The sequence below is a fragment of the Hyla sarda genome, chromosome 1, assembly GCF_029499605.1.
Source record: "Hyla sarda isolate aHylSar1 chromosome 1, aHylSar1.hap1, whole genome shotgun sequence".
In the NCBI taxonomy this organism is placed as follows: Eukaryota; Metazoa; Chordata; class Amphibia; order Anura; family Hylidae; genus Hyla; species Hyla sarda.
In genome coordinates this window covers 91,529,503-91,550,175 of record NC_079189.1, presented here as the reverse complement: position 1 = coordinate 91,550,175, position 20,673 = coordinate 91,529,503, and the positions used below count along the sequence as shown (strand labels likewise).

At 42.0% G+C, this 20,673-nt stretch overlaps 1 protein-coding gene across 1 annotated transcript in view; it reads right to left on the bottom strand.

The window, feature by feature from the left end:
- Positions 1-18,804, bottom strand: part of SLC10A4 (solute carrier family 10 member 4) — a 41,868-nt gene extending 23,064 nt beyond the window's left edge. The window contains exons 1-2 of the mRNA XM_056557695.1: positions 18,229-18,804; positions 4,349-4,559 (exon numbers count right to left, since the gene is read on the bottom strand). Of these exons, the coding sequence (XP_056413670.1) occupies positions 4,349-4,559; positions 18,229-18,725 (708 nt within the window). The 5' untranslated portion in view covers positions 18,726-18,804. The remainder of the gene's footprint in view (positions 1-4,348; positions 4,560-18,228) is intronic.
- Positions 18,805-20,673: the final 1,869 nt, after the last annotated feature.

The window sequence follows — 20,673 nt, the reverse complement described above, 5'->3', positions numbered from 1 at the left end:
AATAGGGTTACATATTTTGGGAACATTTTTACCTATTACCCCTTGTAAAATGAAGAAAAATGGGTTTACAAGAACATGTTAGTGTGAAAAAATTAAGATTTTGAATTTTCTCCTCCACTTTGCTGCTATTTCTGTGAAACACCTAAAGGGTTAACAAACTTTCTGAATGTCATTTTGAATACTTTAAGGGGTGCAGTTTTCATAATTGGGTCCATTATAGGGTATTTCTAACATAAAGACCCTCAAATTCACTTTGAAACTGAACTGGTCCCTGAAAAAAATCCGATTTTGAAATTTTCATGAAAAATTGGAAAATTGCTGTAAAACTAAAAAGGTCTATAAAAGTAAAGACATGTCAACTTCATGACGCAAACACAAACTAGACTTATTGTATATGTGAATCAACATATCATTTATTTGGAATGTCCACTTTCCTTACAAGCAGAGAGCTTCAAAGTTTGAAAAATGCTAAATTTTCAAATGTTTCATAACAAACATTATCCACTAACATAAAGTAGAATATGTCACGAAAAAACTGTCTCAGAATCAAATTTATAAGTTAAAGCATCCCAGAGTTATTAATGCTTAAAATGACAGTGGTCAGATTTGCAAACTGTTCATCTAGGAATGCTTGGACCTGACACCCATAATGTGGTGGTGCACCATCTTGCTGGAAAAACTCAGGGAACGTGCCAGCTTCAGTGCATAAAGAGAGAAACACATCATCATGTAGGCCACTGGATATGCAAAATTGCTACATGATGATGTGTTTCCCTCTTTATGCACTGAAGCTGGCACGTTCCCTGAGTTTTTCCAGCAAGATGGTGCACCACCACATTATGGGTGTCAGGTCCGAGCATTCCTAGATGAACAGTTTCCTGGAAAGTGGATTGGTCATCGTGGGCCAGTTGAATGGCCCCCAAGGTTTCCTGATCTGACCCCCTTAGACTTTTATCTTTGGGGTCATCTGAAGGCAATTGTCTACGCTGTGAAGATACGAGATGTGCAGCACCTGAAACTACGGATACTGGAAGCCTGTGCTAGCATTTCTCCTGCGGTGCTGCTATCAGTGTGTGAAGAGTGGGAGAAGAGGGTTGCATTGACAATCCAACACAATGGGCAGCACATTGAACACATTTTATAAGTGGTCAGAAACTTGTAAATAACTCATGAAAGAATAAAGTAACATTAAAACCAAGCACATCATTGTTTTTCTTGTGAAATTCCTAAGTTTGATGTGTCACATGACCCTTTTCCTGTTGACCACCCATCTTGAAAAGTTTCCCCCCTCACATATACTAATGTGCCACAAACATAAAGTTAATATCACCAACCATTCCCATTTTATTAAGGTGTATCCATATAAATGGCCCACCCTGTATTATGTTTTCTTATATAACTCCAACACATTCTGCAAATCTGTACAGAGATAATTATCAATCCCTACAATGAGCTTAGTGTTTGGAACAAACTGTTTCGAATGCTGCAGCCGGCGCCGGGAGCTTGTGACTCCATAGCCACGCCCCCTCGTGATGTCACGCCCCACCCCATTAATGCAAGTCAACGGGAGGGGGCGTGACCGCTATCACAGACCACAGACTTGCATTGAGGGGGCGGGGAGTGACGTCACGAGCTCCCGGCGCCGGTACTAGCATTTGGAACAATTTGTTCCAAACGCTGAGCAGTGGAATATCCCTTTAACATGGGCGGAGAGCTACCTGATACAACTACTGATCAACTATATACTAGGAAATTGGAGCTCGCTGATAGAACCCTTTAGACATTCTAAGCATTGGGAGTGAACAGTCACATGAGCAGTTAATTTTATAATACTCAAAAAACGGGAAACATTTTATTTTTTTTAACCATTGAGTTCTGGTAAACCGGCTGTTCAGCCCATTTGGCTCAGAATTTCTCCTTTTAGTGTGGAAGGTGTATGTAAGAAACAAAGGGAAAGCTGGACACATACAAAGTTCAAGCAGATGTTATTCTTTGATCAAAGGATCTATTTAGTGGAAATAACCCTCCAATGATATGACCAAATATGGGCCACATTATGCTTTGTGTTTGCAGCTACTGTAGAGAGAGCTCCTAAAATTAGCCTCCACCTGCATTACAGGACATCAGCTTAAAAGGGGTTTACACCTCAAAAACTGAAGGTATATTGCTGGGATATGTTATTACTACTACTAGGATATTACTTTCTGATCTAAGTAGTATCCACACTTAAGAGTTAAAGGGGTACTCCGAAGGATAGGGAATAAGATGTCTGATCGTGGGGGTCCCGCTGCTGGGGACCCCTGCGATCTCAGGTGGGGCACCCCAGACATCCGGTGCACAGAGCAAACTTTGCTCCATGCCGGATGACTAGCGATGCAGAGGCTTGTGATGTCACGGTCACACCCTGCTCGTGACGTCATGGCCATGCCTCCTCCCATAGACTTCCGGACTAACTAGAACTTCCTGGGACTTCCAATGGGGAGGTTTCCCAGTGCATGTGACAAATGTCTGCACCAAATGCAGTATGTACATGTCCTTACCTATATACTAGGTTCATAATGGCAAACTGGTATTAATCGGTCTGCATGTCGATTCAGTCTCTGTTTAACATGCAATTTCCATTCACTGACAACAAGAAGAGATCATAGATGTATTATTAGGTTACAGCTTCTCGATATTAATAACCCACAATCTACATTAAAATGTAAAAGCCGTTTAACGTCTGATGCTTATTTGGAAAAGCAACATAAGCACAAATTGTCTTATCTCTGCAACCACACACTGGGTCTGACCTACCCTAAAAATCAATGGCCAATATTTAATTCTGTTTGTTCCAGTTCTGTAGTAACAAGTAAACTCATATGTATAGTATGTAGTACACATGGACTCATTGACTCCTATTAGTGTCCCATACTGTATTTTCATGTACAAGTCCACGTGGAAAAAGAAAATGGACAAAATTTCTGATTTTTATTTTTTACCTGTAATTTGGGAGATATTTTCCACATTACTAGGGATGGTAGACTGAATGAGTGCCGTCTGAATTTTTAAGCTTGAACTAGGGTTATGGCAGAGGCCATTGGGTCCCAGTGCATAATCTGTACCAACGCCCTCACCTGCCATGTGCCACTTATAATGCTCATGTCTCGTATGTGACATCCAGGCACCAGAACCCAGATGTGACTAATGTTTCTGCACCATATGCAGCTATGCCCAAAGTAATTCTCAGAAATTCCTACCAGAGAAACACACATTGCTGGATTCCTCTATTTCACCACTGTATAATAAGAGAAACTGCTGACCAATATCATAGAGCTGATATTGATAGTGTATATTGCAGAACATTTTGGGGACTATGGTTGTTTGCCATAGAAGGCACAATTTACCAACCAATATTTTAATATTCTTAGTCATCAAGGTGCATACAGTGTGAGATATCTGTATGTAATGGCAGCAATTTCCACTGTTGCAAATATTGGTATATATAGCGCCTACAGATTCCGCAGCGCTTACAATTATGGGGTACAAACAAAGACAAGTATCAGACATAATATTACACAATAACTATTCAAACAAGAGGTGTGGGCATATGCTGGGGATATGTTGGGGATGTGTTGAGGATATGTTGGGGATATGTTGGGGATATGTTGGGGATATGTTGGGGATATGTTGAGGCCAATTAGAGACTGTTATAGGCCTGTCTGAAAAGATGTGTTTTTAGGCCACGTTTGAAACTATGGATGTTGTTGTTGAGTCTGAGGGATTGATAGTATGTACATATTATTTTAGATGGCCATTATTAGTCTTCTCACATCTACAGCTCCCATATTCCATCAGCACAAAACATTAAAAAGCAACTTATGAATTCCCAATTGAAAATTCTGGGCAGAAATTCTCAGTGTGAACTGGCCCTAAGGGCTTGTCCACACCCCAGACATTCTGCCAGCGGAATTCCACAGCCGAAATCCCATTGTATTCAATGCTGCTCTGTTCAGACTGTGGAATCGCTGAAGCGGAATTCTACTATTGGAAAGTGCATCCGCCCAAAGAATGAACATGTTTATTCTTTGGGTGGAATTCCACAAGACTGCATTGCCGTCTATAGTGATGGCGCACGTCTATAGTGATGGCGCACGTCCACGTATCAGCTGCAAGAGGTAATGTCTATAGTGTGAATGAGCCCTTACCGATGCAGAGTCCAAATGCAAAGAAATTCTATTGTACATTCTCACAAAACTATGGACCCATCCCATAGAATATCAATTTTTGAGAAAATCTCCAACAATATTTCATAATTCAATTTGCTTCATATCAATAGATGGTTGTAAGCAATCACCTCTAAACTTACCTTAAGTAGAATATCAGCAATCCTGCTGTAGCGGTAACGTACAAACACTCCTATCCCAATAGGCAGAAGAGTACTACAGAGGGTCAGGGTCACCGCCCCGAGAGGTAGGAACTGCACAAGTGGAGTGTTAATCCATGGACGACTATAAATCCAAAGGCATAGCGGCATCAAGAGCAGCGCCAGCAATGTAGAAGACGTGGTCATGATGATGCTGGGAGGCCAGGAAAAACAGAAGACTCATATTAGCATTACATTTATTATTGCAAACATATTAGAGAAAAGTTAAGGCAGCTCAAAAGGAAATAAAATAATTCAAAATTAGGCATCAAGTGGCCAACAGCAACCAATCACAGCTCAGTGTCAGAAGTTTGGAAGTTTAAGGGGTACTCCGGTCAAAAATTTTTCAAATCAACTGGTGCCAGAAAGTTAAACAGATACATAAATTACATCTATTTAAAAATATTAAGCCTTCCAGTACTTATCAGCTGTTTTATGCTCCAGGGGAAGTTGTGTAGTTCTTTCCAGTCTGACCACAGTGCTCTCTGCTGCCACCTCTGTCCATGTCAGAGTTTTTTTTTATATACTGGTGGAGTCCAATTGGAGGAGCTGTGTAAAGGTGGAAATTACCTTCCTACTAAGGACATCTACTTATTGGGTGGAGATTACCTTCCTAATAAGAGCATTTACCTAATGTGGAAGATAAAAGACCCCACTAGGGGCATCTACCTATTGGGGGGATTACCTTCCTACTAGGGCCATCTACCTACTAAGGGGATTATCTTCCTACTAGGAGCATCTTCCTAATTGGAGGGAGGGGGGAATTACAGACCCCACTAGTGGAATCTACCTATTGCAGGGAATGTCTTTCTACTAGGGGCTTCTAACTATTGGAGGGAGATTACCTTCCTACTAGAGGCATCTACCTATTGGGGGAGATTACCTTCCTACTAGAGGCATCTACCTATTGGGGGAGATTACCTTCCTACTAGGGGCATCTACCTATTGGGGGAGATTATCTTCCTACTAGGGGCATTTACCTATTTGGGGGGGTTACCTTCCTACTAGTGACATCTACCTATTGGGGGAGATTACCTCCCTACTAGGGGCATCTACCTATTGGGGGAGATTACCTTTCTACTAGGGGCATCTACCTATTCGGGGAGATTACCTTCCTACTAGTCGCATCTACCTATTGGAGTGGGATAACCTTCCTACTAGGGGCATCTACCTATTAGGGGGGGGGGGGGGGTTACCTTCCTACTAGAGGCATCTACCTATTGGGGGAGATTACCTTCCTACTAGGGGCATCTATCTATTGGGGGAGATTACCTTCCTACTAGAGGCATCTACCTATTGGGGGAGATTACCTTCCTACTAGGGGCATCTACCTATTCGAGGAGATTACCTTCCTACTAGTGGCATCTACTTATTGGAGTGGGATAACCTTCCTACTAGGGGCATCTACCTATTGGGGGAGATTACCTTCCTACTAGGGGCATCTACCTATTGGAGTGGGATAACCTTCCTACTAGGGGCATCTACCTATTGGGGGGGGGGGGATTACCTTCCTACTAGAGGCATCTACCTATTGGGGGAGATTACCTTCCTACTAGGGGCATCTACCTATTGGGGGAGATTACCTTCCTTCTAGAGGCATCTACCTATTGTGGGAGATTACCTTCCTACTAGTGTCATCTACCTATTGGAGTGGGATAACCTTCCTACTAGGGGCATCTACCTATAGGGGGGGGGAGGCGATTACCTTCCTACTAGAGGCATCTACCTATTGGGGCAGATTACCTTCCTTCTAGAGGCATCTACCTATTGGGGGAGATTACCTTCCTACTAGTGGCATCTTCCTATTGGGGGAGATTACCTTCCTACTAGGGGCATCTACCTATTAGAGGGGGGAATAACCTTCCCCAGGTTCTAGCAACCCATGCTATGCCACTGGCCACAATATCAGGATTGGTTAGTGCCTAAGTAAACAGACCCTCACACACTTATAACAAATAATGGAAATTTGCAATAGATGTTATTTGTGGTAAAACAAAATAAAAAAAAGATTTTAAATGCTCATGTACATAAATACATAAAAGTATATTTTACTGATATCCATCAATCTAAGGCCTTAAGGCACTGAAAATAAGGCATATATGTGTGTGTATGTATATGTGTATATATATACATATATATATATATATATATATATATATATATATATATATATATATAAATAATATATGCTTGAAAATGGCTCCACAGGAGCAGATACATTGCTTCATAGAAGATGAGAATATAAATTCACCTTAGTTTGTTGGAGTGCTGCATCCCTGGTGTTTTTCTATCTGGATGAACTTTAATCAGGTTTGGATGCTGGCACCATAATCACACTATACTAAGGAGTGCTGCGATGATTTTTTTCTATTATATATTGTATATGATGAATGTGAATACAAATGTAATAAATGTGATGGAAATGCCTCCACTGGCATGTGTCATTTATAATATTGCTGCTATGTGTCAGGTAGCTTTAAAGGCACTTTAACCACATGGGCCTGGGTGCTTATGCCCCTTCTTCCCCAGTGGCTACTCCACTGCCATCTCTAATTTAATAGAAATACACGAAAGATCAAGTTATTTTATGAGATCTGAAAACCTTTTAAAATGAAATATTAGAACTTGTAATATAGTTAAAACTTACTACAACAAGGCTTGAATATATTCGATACAAGATTCCTTATACCTTCACATAGATAAACCCAATGAAGCTGAGGAACAGGAGTTTGTGCATAGGATTAGCTTCTGCTGAGTTTTCCCTTCGGCTGATCACTGTCATTGACAAGGATTGACCACATGTAGAAGTTCATTTCTCATTTTGCTGAGGGCATCAGACTAAGTTCAAAGAGGCAAGAGAACCATCCAATGTGACTGTATGAGATCTGAGAGTCCATAGATATCATGTTCTCTCAACTCATATACGATATGCACAGGAATAAAGGGGTATCCTGTAGGCAACAGGAAGAGTAGTTTTATGTCAGAAATAAAACTGAAGCATCAATGAACCTGGAGTCAAGTGGTAAGACAACTACTGAACAGATAACCACTCGATGGGGGAAGGGTGCAGCGGGTAGTTCAGTGGTTAGCACGGTTGTCCTACAATGCTGGGGATCCTGGGATAAAATCCATCTAAAGAAATTTGTCTAGAGTTTGTATGATCTCTCTGTCAGACATCCACTCATCAGCTACTTATCCTCTATCCTGTAAATAATTTTTAATCTTGAGATAACCCCTTTAATTCCTGTAGAGTGAAACCACAGTAGATGAATGGATAAAGGCAGCTGACTATACCCGTGCTTGTCAGAGAGAATCAATATATAATAAATGTCCCAAATCTCTGGGCAAAACTTTATTGCATTACTGAAGGGCATAACCAAGGGGGGGATAAAGCCACTAACTCGAGACGCCCCTAAAATGAGTTTATTAACATAAATGTACATCCTGGTTTGGTGGGACTTCACGCACCAGGACGTACATTTACGGCCTGTGTATGACCGCGAGCATCGGAGCGGTGCTCGCGTCATACACATCAGGTTCCGGCTGCTAGCAGCAGCCAGGGACCTGCCAGTATTGGCCGACATCCGCGATCACACGGATGTCTGCCATTAACCCCTCAGATTCCGTGATCTGATCATCCAGCATGCGATCTGATCATCCAGCATGGCGGCCGGAGGTCTCCTCACCTGGCTCCAGCCGTCTTCCGGGGTCTTCTGCTCTGGTCTGAGATCAAGCAGACCAGAGCAGAAGATCACCGATAATACTGATCAGTGCTACGTCCTATACATAGCACTGAACAGTATTAGCAATCAAAGGATTTCTATAGATAGTCCCCTATGGGGACATAAAAAGTGTAAAAAAAAATCCCCTCCCCCAATAAAAATGAAAATTGTCAGTTTTTCCCATTTTACCCCCAAAAAGCATAATTTTTTAAATAAACATATTGCCGCATGCATAAATGTCCAAACTATCAAAATATAATGTTAATTATCCCGTACGGTGAATGGCGTAAACGTAAGAAATAAAAAAAAGTCCAAAAATGCATCTTTTTTTGTCACATTTTATTAAAAATATAAAAGTATATAGCCATGGGTATCATTTTAATCGTATTGACCCACAGAATAAAGAACACATGTCATTTTTACCGTAAAGTGTATAGTGTGAAAACAAAACCCTCCAAAATGTGCAAAATTGTGGATTTCATTGAAATTTCCTCCCTAAATTATTATTTTTTTTGGGTTCAGCGTACATTTCATGGTAAATCAGAGGTTTCATTACAAAGTACAATTGGTCACGCAAAAAACAAGCCCTTATATGGGTCTGTAGATGGAAATTTAAAGGAGTTATGGATTTTAGAAGGCGAGGAGGAAAAAACGAAAACGCAAAAATTAAATTTGCCTGTTCCTTAAGGGGTTAATATACTTAAAATACACAAATAAAGTTGGTTACTATTTACATATGCTACTAAGACCATTGACAAAACTGGTCCACTGGTGAAACATCAGGGAGGCTACTCTATGTACAATCAGCAGTCACTGTGGCATATGTTAATAGTAATTTACAGTGGGGATCAAAAGTTTGGGCACCCCAGGTAAAAATTTGTATTAATGTACATAAAGAAGCCAAGGACAGATAGAAAAATCTCCAAAAGGCATCAAATTACAGATTAGACATTCTTATAATATGTCAACAAAAGTTAGATTTTATTTCCATCATTTACATTTACAAAAAAAAATGGCGTCTGCAAAAGTTTGGGCACCCTGCAGAGTTAATATCTTGTACTGCCCCCTTTGGCAAGTATCAAAGCTTGTAAATGCTTTTTGTAGCCAGCCAAGAGTCTTTCAATTCTTGTTTGAGGTATCTTTGCCCATTCTTCCTTACAAAAGTCTTCCACTACTTTGAGATTTCTGGGCTGTCTGTCACGCACTGCTCTTTTAAGGTCTATTCATAGATTTTCAATTATGTTGAGGACAGGAGATTGTGAAGGCCATGGCAAAACCTTCAGTTTACTCCTCTTGATGTAATCCCCCGTGGATTTCGAGGTGTATTTAGGATCATTATCCATTTGAAGAAGCTATCCTCTCTTTAACGTCAGCTTTTTCACAGATGGCATCAAGTTAGCATCCAAAATTTGCTGAAATTTTATTGAATCCATTTTTCCTTCTACTCGTGAGATGTTCTCTGTGCCACTGGCTGCAATACAACCCCAAAGCATGATTGATCCACCTTTATGCTTAACAGTTGGACAGAGGTTCTTTTCATTAAATTCTGTTCCCCTTCTTCTCCAAACGCACCTTTGCTCATTCCGGCCAAAAAGTTAAATTTTAACCTCATCGGTCCACAGAACTTGTTTCCAAAATGCATCAGGCTTGTCTATATGTTCATTTGCAAAGTTCAAATGCAGATTTTTGTGATGAGGACGTAGAAGAGGTTTTTTTCTGATGACTCTTCCACGAAGACCATATTTGTACAAGTATCTCTTTATAGTGGAATAGTGTACCACAACTCCAGTGTCTGCCAGATCTTTCTGGAGGGTTTGTGCAGTCAAACGTGGGTTTTGAATTGTTTTTCTCACAATCCTGCAAGCTGTTCTGTCTGATATTTTTCTTAGTCCTCCAGATCTTGCTTTAACTTCCACTGTTCCTCATGACTATCATTTCTTAATTACATTCTGAACAGAGGATATTGATATCTGAAAACGTTTTGCTATCTTCTTATAGCCTTCTCCAGCTTTGTGAGCGTCAACAATTTTCAGTTTCAGATTTCTAGACAACTACTTAGAAGAACCCATGGTGCTGATTGTTGGGGAAAGGTCAGATGAGTCTGGGCATTTAAAACCTTTGAGATTGACATCACCTGGTCTTCCCAGATGAGGATTGAGAACAATCCATGACACTGGCAGGTCTCAGCTTTGCAAAGGGGGAAGTGCATGATATAAATTCTGCAGGGTGCCCAAACTTTTGCAGACGCTATTTTTTAGTTTTCTGTTATTTTGAAAGTGTAAATGATGGAAATAAAATCTAACTTTTGTTGACATATTATAAGAATGTCTAATCTGTAATTTGATGACTTTTGAAGATTTTTCCATCTTTCCTTGGCTTCTTTATGCACATTAATACAAATTTTTACCTGGGGTGCCCAAACTTTTGATCCCCACTGTAATACCAGCACCACTGTACTATAGGAACCAATGGCTTAGGTTAATATATCATCAGTTTGGCTAAATATGCTAGTAAATATTAGGTCACTAGTATACAACTGAGTTTTTTATCTTTTTTTGACCCACTTTATTTGTATATTTTAAATATATTAATAAACTGATGTTTTTAGGAGACCTAAGCTCCACTAAACCCTTCAGGGGTTTTTGGTAATGCATCAGAGAAAACCGCCCTCCCGCTTTGGTGTCCTGCAGTTTCTAACTGGTAGGCCAATTTCTCTGGTATATATATAGTGGTCCCTCGAGTTACGATGGCCCCGACATACGTTTTTTTTCGACATACGATGGCCTCTCAGAGGCCATTGTATGTTGAAGTAAGTATCGACATACGATACTTTTTGTGGGGCCATCACTATGATTTTACTTACTGGTGCGGGCTGTGGGGCGCCGTGGGGCGGGTTGCCATGGTGCAGGGTGCCGTTGTGCAGGTTGCCGGGGTGCCGTCCTGCGGGGTGCCGTTGCGCCGGAGTCCTCCTCTTGATGCTGATTGGCGAATCCGCAGTCATGCGACGACGTCACATGACAGTGACGTCGCCTGCCTGCGTCTACGCCGCCATTTGAGGAGCACCGCCCGTAAGGAGAAAACGTGAGGAGCTGGTGAGTATGACTTAGTAGCTCACTCACATGGCGGAGTCGATAACCCCTCACCCCACGGCAGCGTTAATGCTGCCGTGGGGTGAGGGGTTAATGCTGCCATGGGGTGAGGGGTTAACTTAACCCCTCACCCAATGGCAGCGGCAGCGATAACCCCCTCTCCCCAGGACATAACAGCAGAGACCCGTGGCCTGAGCACAAGGCCCCCCCCAGGCCTGAGCAAAGGACCCCCAGGCCTGGGCACAAAGCCCCCCAGGCCTGGGACCCTCACCTCAGGCCTGGGCACAAAGCCCACCACCATTTCATAGACTCAGGAACCAATTACCAGTTTTCCATAGAGATATGTACTCAACATATGATCGTCTTGGGGCTCCGGAACCAATTACCAGTTTTCCATAGACATATGTACTCAACATATGATGGTTTCAACATATGATGGTCCTCTTGGAACAAATTACCATCATATGTTGAGGGACCACTGTATAGCGAAAAAAGCGGCTGCAGCACACGGGAGTATCAAAGATGCAAAATTCCAGCTAAAAATAAGACAACGTTTCTGTGGTCTCACACCACCTTTCTCACCTTTTTTTCTCAGGAATCTTTATAATAAATATAGGTGATAGAGGCATAAAATTAGATGAACATGGTCAGGATTAGAATTGCGTAACATATTATCATTTTTTTTTTGGATCAGAAAGGTACGCTTTAACATAAAAATGTGATTTAAACAATAGTCATTTTCTGATGACACATTCCCTTTAAAGGGGTATTCCCGTGGAAAACTTTTTTTTTTAAATCAACTGGTGCCAAAAAGTTAAACAAATTTGAAATTCCTTCTATTAAAAAAATCTTAATCCTTTCAGTACTTATTAGCTGCTGAATACGACAGAAGAAATGGTTTTCTTTTTGGAACACAGAGCTCTCTGCTGACATCATGACCACAGTGCTCTCTGCTGACATCTCTGTCCATTTTAGGAACTGTCCAGAGTAGGAAATAATCCCCATAGCAAACATATGCTGCTCTGGACAGTTCCTAAAATGGACAGAGATGTCAGCAGAGAGCACTGTGGTCATGATGTCAGCAGAGAGCTCTGTGTTCCAAAAAGAAAAGCATTTCCTCTGTAGTATTCAGCAGCTAATAAGTACTGGAAGGATTAAGATTTTTAATAGAAGTAATTTACAAATTTGTTTAACTTTCTGGCACCAGTTGATTTAATAAAAAAAATGTTTCCACGGGAGTACCCCTTTAAGTACCAAATGTAATCTGATCATAAGTAAACATAGTTTTCTTTTACAGACGCTGCCCAATCTGCACAATTCTTTTGAAGGCATCCCATCATTCAACTGATCACCGCAGGTCTGTGTGGTTTCTCATTTACCTTTTTATAGGCCATAAATATCTGAACATATGGGTTTGACTCATGGCACCTCTCTGATCAGCTGATTGAAGGGGCGGAACGTGTGAACATAGCCTAACACTGTGAGCTAATGAACAGAGGTATTTTTAAAATAAATATAGGCGATAGAGGTATAAAAATGAGATGAAAATAGACAGGATTAGAATTGCGTAACATATTATAATTTTTTATGTTGGATCTGACGGGTACACTTTAAAGGGGCACTCCACTGGAAAAAAAAAAATTTTAAATCAACTGGTGCCAGAAAGATAAACAGATTTGTAAATTACTTCAATTAAAAATTCTTAATCCTTCCAGTACTTATCAGCTGCTGTATGATCCACAGAAAGTTCTTTTCTTTTTGAATTTCCTTTCTGTCTGACCACAGTGCTCTCGGCTGAATCCTCTGTCCATTTTAGGAACTGTCCAGAGCAGGAGAAAATCCCCATAGTAAACCTATCCTACTCTGGACAGTTCCTAAAATAGACACAGGTGTCAACAGAGAGCATTGTGGTCTGACAGAAAGGAAATTCAAAAAGAAAGCAACTTCCTCTGTAGTATACAGCAGCTGATAAGTACTGGAAGGATTAAGATTTTTTTTTTTTATAGAAGTCATTTACAATTCTGTTTAACTTTCTGGCACCAATTGATTTAAAAAAATGTTTTCCAGTTTAGTACCCCTTTAACATAAAATAGGGGTACATATTACCCTGTTATTTCATACTGGTATTAATAAGCACAGGTATAGTGCCAGAATAATGAAACTGTACTGCTTGACTTCTACTCACAACATTCCCCTATGAAATGCCACTTAAAGGGGTACTCCACTGCCCCAGTGTCCAGAACATTTCGTTCCTAATGCTGGGTGCGAGCTTCAGGGGTCGTGACGTCACACCACGCCCCCTCAATGCAAGTCTATGGGAGGGGGCGTGACTAACGTCACGCCCCCTCCCATAGACCTGCATTGAGGGGGTGTGATGTCACGAGGGGTGTGGCTGTGACGTCACGACCCCCGCACCCAGCGTTCTGAACTAATAGTTTCGGAGGCTGGGGCAGTGGAGTACCCTTTAAGCCTTTACCCCACCCTTTCCTTTCCAAGTCCCTTGTAGACTACAGCCTGGCCGGGCTCTACACAAAAATTGTGTTATAATCATAAGTACTGTTGCACCTGTCTTCATGGATATGCCTCTAGAGCAGTGGTCTCCAACCTGCGGACCTCCAGATGTTGCAAAACTACAACTCCCAGCATGCCCGGACAGCCGTTGGCTGTCCGGGCATGCTGGGAGTTGTAGTTTTGCAACAAGTACATGGACGTTACCTATAGAGAACCGATCTATACCAGTATAGTTTCTGTGCAGCTGCATGATATTAAAGGGGTACTCCACTGGAAAAAATTTTTTTTAAATCAACTGGTGCCAGAAAGTTAAACAGATTTGTAAATTACTTTTATTAAAAAAATCTTACCCTTCCAGTACTTATCAGCTGCTGTATGCTACAGAGGAAGTTCTTTTCTTTTTGAATCTCCTTTCTGTCTGACCACAGTGCTCTCTGCTGACACCTGATGCCCGTATCAGGAACTGTCCAGAGTAGGAGGAATTCCCCATAGCAAACCTATCCTGCTCTGGACAGTTCCTGACATGGACAGAGGTGTCAGCAGAGAGCACTGTGGTCAGAGAGAAAGGAAATATAAAAAGAAAAGAACTTCCTCTGTAGTATACAGCAGCTGATATGTACTGGAAGGGTTAAGAATTTTTAATAGAAGTAATTTACAAATCTGTTTAATTTTCTGTCACCACTTGATAAAAAATAAAAAATAAAGTTTTCCAGAGAGTACCCCTTTAGGGTGCGTTCCCACCTGGCGTATACGCAGTAGGGATTGACCTATTATCAGTTTGGCCGATATTCACGATTTTTGATGTTATCGGTATAGGCAATTACCTTGCCGATAATGCCCCGCACCGCCCTGGCCAGAGACCGCCTCCGCCACTGCCCCATTGCCTTCCCCATCCCCGGTTTTATAATTACCTGTTCCCGGGGCCCGGGGTCCGCGCGATTTCTGGCTCCTGCGTGTCCTGTGCTTACGATGTGCGCTGCGCAGCGCAATGACGAGTGACGTCCTCAATGCGACATCACCGTCAGTGCGCAAGGTAACAGCTCAGGAGGACGCCGCAGGAGCCAGAAGAAGCGCAGACCCTGGGCCCCGGGAACAGGTAATTATAAAACCGGGGATGGGGAGGCAATGGGGTAGCGGCGGCGGCTGTCTCTGGCAGGGGCGGTGGGGGGTGCGGCGTGGTAGGGTTGGGGGGGGGGGGGGGGGCGCGGAGCGGTGCGGTGGTGATGGGAAGTGAGCGGTGGTGGTGATAGGACTCAGGACCCCAGGACAGGCAGGGGGAGAAAAGCGGGAGGCGGCGGCGGTCTCTAGCACCGCAAAAGCAGCTGCAGTTCATTGATTTAAAGTCCCCGCTTTAAATCACTGATCTGCAGCGGTGTCCCCGGGGGGCTCCTGGGGGGATAAATAGCCGTTAACTTATACCGGAATATCTCTGAATAACCTCCAGAGAGTATCGGTATTGGCCCTAAAAATGGCCCTATATCGGTCGATCCCTAATACGCAGCGTATTTCATGCTGCGCAAAATTACTGCAGCAGCGGGAAATACGCTGTGTATTCCACGCTCTCACTATACATACAGGGCATTCCGGCGGCAGCCCTATGTGTGCAGTGAGTTTTGGAGGCAGAGCCGCGTGTCACATTCACACCGACACAAGGCCCCGCCTCCACAACTCACTACACGCATAGGGCTGCCGCCGGAAAGCCCTATATGTATAGTGAGCGAGGAATACGCAGCGTATTTCCCGCTGCTTCCATAAATTTTGCGCGTCGTGAAATACGCTGCGTATACGCAAGGTGGGAACGCACCCTTAAGGAAAATGTTCAAGTGTGAATTGGTAAATGGCATACACATTTTCCTTTGGTAAAAACTCTTGGGATCAAATGTTTCCAAAATATAGACTATAACCAGGGTTGTCTTCAAAGATCAAGTGTATTTCCACAGTGCAAAAATAATAATTCTTTCCAACAAATTTCATTCCATTGACTGCCCGGCTGCCTTTATCAGTATTCAGTATAGTCCAATGGTTACTATCTACTTTACATAGATCCCTTTAGATGTTTACATGTATTGTATCTATGTACAATATTTTCTCTACAGTTCAATCACATGAGAAACATGACAATAAGAAGGAACGAGAAAAAAAAAGGTAAAAAAAGTTACATTTATAGTAAGATCTTAAAAGGAATCAAAGTGAAATGTAATGAATACAATAATTTCTATTTGTGTATATAGCAATAAACTGGTGGATTAATCTATAGAATCCCACTAACATCTAGCTGAAATCAGATAGCAATCTACATTAGTGAACAAAAAATGATCCGAGCAACATAATAAATGAAAACAATAATCTAAAAATATATTACTGATGATCTAAGCTTGTAAATGACAGAAAAGACCCCATCCCAACAAAATCTCCCTGTGTATACCTGTGATCATTCAATAATGGAAGGGCAGGGTTAAAGGGGTACTCCGGTGAAAACCTTTTTTCTTTTAAATCAACTGGTGGCAGAAAGTTAAACATATTTGTAAATTACTTCTATAAAAAATCTTAATCCTTCCAGTACTTATTAGCTGCTGAAATTCCTTTCTTTTTGGAACACTGATGACATCACGAGCACAGTGCTCTCTGCTGACATCTCTGTCCATTTTAGCAACCATGCAGAGCAGAAGTATGCTAAGGGCAGCATGGTGGCTCAGTGGTTAACACTGCTGCCTTGCAGTGCTGGGGACTTGGGTTCAAATCCCACCAAGGACAACAATAAATAAAGCGTTATTATTATTATAATAACGTCAGCAGAGAGAACTGTGCTCGTGATGTCATCAGAGAGCATTTCAAAAAGAAAAGAATTTCCTCTGTAGTATTCAGCAGCTAATAAGTACAGGAAGGATTAAGATTTTTTAATAGAAGTAATTTACAAATATGTTAAACTTTCTGCCACCAGTTGATTTAAAAGAAAAAAGGTTTTCACTGGAGTACCCCTTTAAGATTGGAAAAAATTGTAATATGTAAACTTTGTAATATACAATGAGAATCTAACAGTGTATATTTTGTAAGAATAGAATCGGGCAGATTTCTCATATTTTTCTGTAATAACAGAACAAGGACAAAGCATAAATGGAAAGGTAGATGTACTGTATGGCACCAAATTTATGTGCACGTTATATAAAACATGCTAAACATACATAAACCACCTAATGGTTGTCATATATAAACACTAGTAATTTGCCTACAACCTGGCAATTGTATGTTGCTTAATGTTGTTACATATATTTCAAATGTTTTTAACATGTTACAGAACAATATTCCAAATAGCGCAAATCTTTCATGACTATGGCCCACGTCACCCGTCTAAATGCAATTCTCCAAGAAAACCTATAGTGATTGACTTTATTCTATAACATTGAGTACATATTGGGGGGTATTTATCAATTTTGCCTGTTGACAGTTTCTTTTTACCCTTTTTTTTCACTTTGGTTTTCGTGGACATGCACCAAATTTATCATTTGGTGCAAGTTGTTAGTAATTTTGGCTCAAATGTTGAAATCAGCTGTTCACAGCGCCTTTTACATAGAACTTACCACCACAGAGGACGCGTATTTTACCCTGTAGAGCAGCCATTTCGGAGTCCCTCCTGCAGTATATCAGCAAGCGACATGAGTTATTTTCTTTTGTGGGGTTTATAGCCACCATGTGAAATGGATTTTATTTTCATCTTGGGTAGTTTTTTTTTTTTTTTTGTGTTACTTTAATGCAGTGGTCCCCAACCTGCGGACCTCCAGATGTTGCAAAACTACAATTCCCAGCATGCCCGGACAGCCGTTGGCTGTCCGGGCATGCTGGGAGTTGTAGTTTTGCAACATCTGGAGGTCTGCAGGTTGGAGACCACTGCTTTAGTGCTTACCTTTCCTGAACCTGTGTGGCCATGTCCAATGCTGGCTCAACGGAGGGTGAAGGTCCCTCAGAGACAACTATGTCGCAGGATAGTATTGAGCAGCCCCGGAGGCGTCGCTGCTTTCACAAAAAAAATGTTTTAATGTATTTTGACACCTTTACATTTTCTGACATTGCTAAGTGTGTTTTCCATGTGCAAAATTTCTTGGCGGTGATTTGCACAAAAAAAAAAACCCCTAAAGGCGCAAAATTGCGCCAAAGATCGATTGGCGCAAATGATGAATTACTGACTAAAGTTAAAATCACACACGGGAGCGTGTGATTTTTGAGAAAGTTGTAAAAATGACAGTGGAGAAGATGCGCCAAACTTTGGCGCAAAAAGACACTGCGCCAAAGCATTGCGCCACAAAACCACATAAATCCTTTAATAAATACCCCGCATAGTATCCAGCTGAATACTTGATCTTTCCTCCTCCAATAATGTGTGAGAGTCACAGGTTGCCTTCCTACCATTGAAAAAACCCAAAATCTATTCCTGTCCCCTAGAAATAATGTGTTGTGTAGACTCCCCTCCTCGGCCACCCTTGCCCCCAGAGATTCGCTCATTTACCTGAGATTCATGTCTCCATTCACGAGAAGTGACATGATGTTGGAGAGGTTTCCTCCAGGACAGCAGCCACACAGTAGGACAGCAATAGCTGCTACTTCATTGAGCTTGAAGATCAAAGCCAGGAGGAAAGCCATCAATGGCATGAGGACAAACTGGCTGATGAGAGCCAAGAGGACCCCAATGGGTCTTCTGAGATGTTCTCCTATCTGACTTATTTCCACCGTGCAGCCCAGGCCCAGCATTGTCACACAGAGAGCCACCCCAACAAACACACTCAGCCCATGGTTCAGTGGGGTATCCCAGAAAGGAGTGGAGGTGGCTATTGTCTCCGGTAGAACCCCCTGGAGCATTGCAGTCATGCTGGTTGGATCTGTCCTGTTATCTCCAATATAATATGTGTCATTGGGATCCAGTGGTGACCCCTCTGTAAAGTTTTCCCCAAAGTTCCATAGTGGAAGATCAGATACATCCAGAGGACTGGCACTTGAGTTTTCCATTTTATGAACCAGTTTTCCTCCCTTGTTTCTGAATGAGCTGGTACAAGTAGAGGAGGAGGAGGAGGAAGGAGGAGGCAGGTTGCCCCTATCTCATCCTCAAGCAGCAGCCAGGCAGTAATCTGACTAGGATGGAGCTCCTTCTGGTCTATCACATCTCACGCAGCCCAACCTCACCCTCCTCGCCCTCCTCACCACACCCCCTCACAGCATCTCATGCGAAACAACAGCTGAAGGTCTATCCCAGTCTGGGAAAAGCCAACCGGCTGCTCCTCTTATTCTTTGTTTAAAAAAGCTAAATCCATACAAATACAAAGAACTCGTATGTGACGAAGCAGCAGCACTCAGCAGTGAAATACCATGACAGTCTTTGGAGCCTCTTGTTATGTATATATTGTCGGCACTGAAAGGGTCCTGAGGCAGAGCAGAGTCTATTAGTGGGTCTCCAGGGAAATATTGTAGATCTAGAAGTATAAAGGGGGACACTCAATATGTGAAACTGCATTATAATATAATGATAATGATGATAGTTATAATAATATTTAGTAAATCTGAACGGTGATAATACATATGATAATGTACTCCTTACTGTAAATCATACGATCACCACCAGATAAACTCCAAACATCACTAAATAACATCACTCATCTCTGTATAGTCATAAGATCAATATGTGACGTTGGTACAAACGTTATTTACAGACATGCCAATGGAAAATGGCCACTTCTGTGTATTACAGTAGAATCTCCCAATAGATGACACTCGCAGGGAATAAAGAAAAGTGTCCGCTATTGAGAGATGTTCCTTATTGGGAGCAAATACTCAAAAATCTATTATTATTACAGTACAATCTCCCAGTGCAGTTTAATCATCCCTTATCAACCCCCTGTACCATTTCATCTCCCATTTATACCCTGTGCCACTTTATTCCCCCTGTGCCTTGTGCCAAATCATCCGCCCCTTACCCCTGTGCCACATCATTTCTCCTTGACCCCCCCCCCCCCCGTGCTATATCATTCCACCACATAAACATCAGTGTGAATGGGTTTCCCTGAGACCCGTTCACACTGTGGAATTTCAGCGGTGGACAATTCCGCCACTGAAATTTTTCTGCGCAAAGAAAGAACATGTTCATTCTTTGCGCGGAAGTCTGCGAACACTGCATAGCCGTCAATGGTGACAGCGCAGTGCCGCACGGTCCTACCGCCAAAGTATTGCGGCGGCGGCCACCAGAATGGAATCTCCGCTCGCGGAATTCTGCGAGCGGAAATTCCGTTCATAATCCATTGTCTGAACATACCCTTAATTACCCTCTGTGTAAATTCATCCCCCCCTCTTCATACTGTTAGCTCCAGAGAGTTGATTAGGGAAAGTGGGTAGGGGGTCTGGGGCGGTGTTGGCACCTTGCAGATCAACACTTTATGCTCCGCTGCTCCGTGTTTGGGACAAACTGTTCCGAACGCAGGAGCCGGGAGCTCATGATGTCATAGCCCCAACCCTCATGACATCACACCCTGTCCCTTCAATGCAAGTCTCCCATAGACTTGCATTGAGGGGGTGGGGTGTGACTTCATGAGGGGCGGAGCTATGACATCACAAGCTCCCACCACCAGCTCCAGCATTCGGAACGGTTTGTTCCAAACACTGAGCAGCGGAGCACCCCTTTAATAATACATATTTAACACTACTATAACTGGTTGTATCTGAAATGTAATGTGTCAATTTATAACACACCGCCATTAAGCAGACACTATAACACGGTACATGCTTTAGTAAAGCTCTGCGTGTTGTTTTATATTATAGACATACATTTTTATCTGATATATTTGAACTTCTCTCCTTTCAGGATAAGCTGTGTATATGAGAAGCTGCACTATTTTTGGCAATTTTATTACTTGTATATGCAATTTTCACCAGATTTCTGCTCCGTATTATAGGACATTATAGAGCA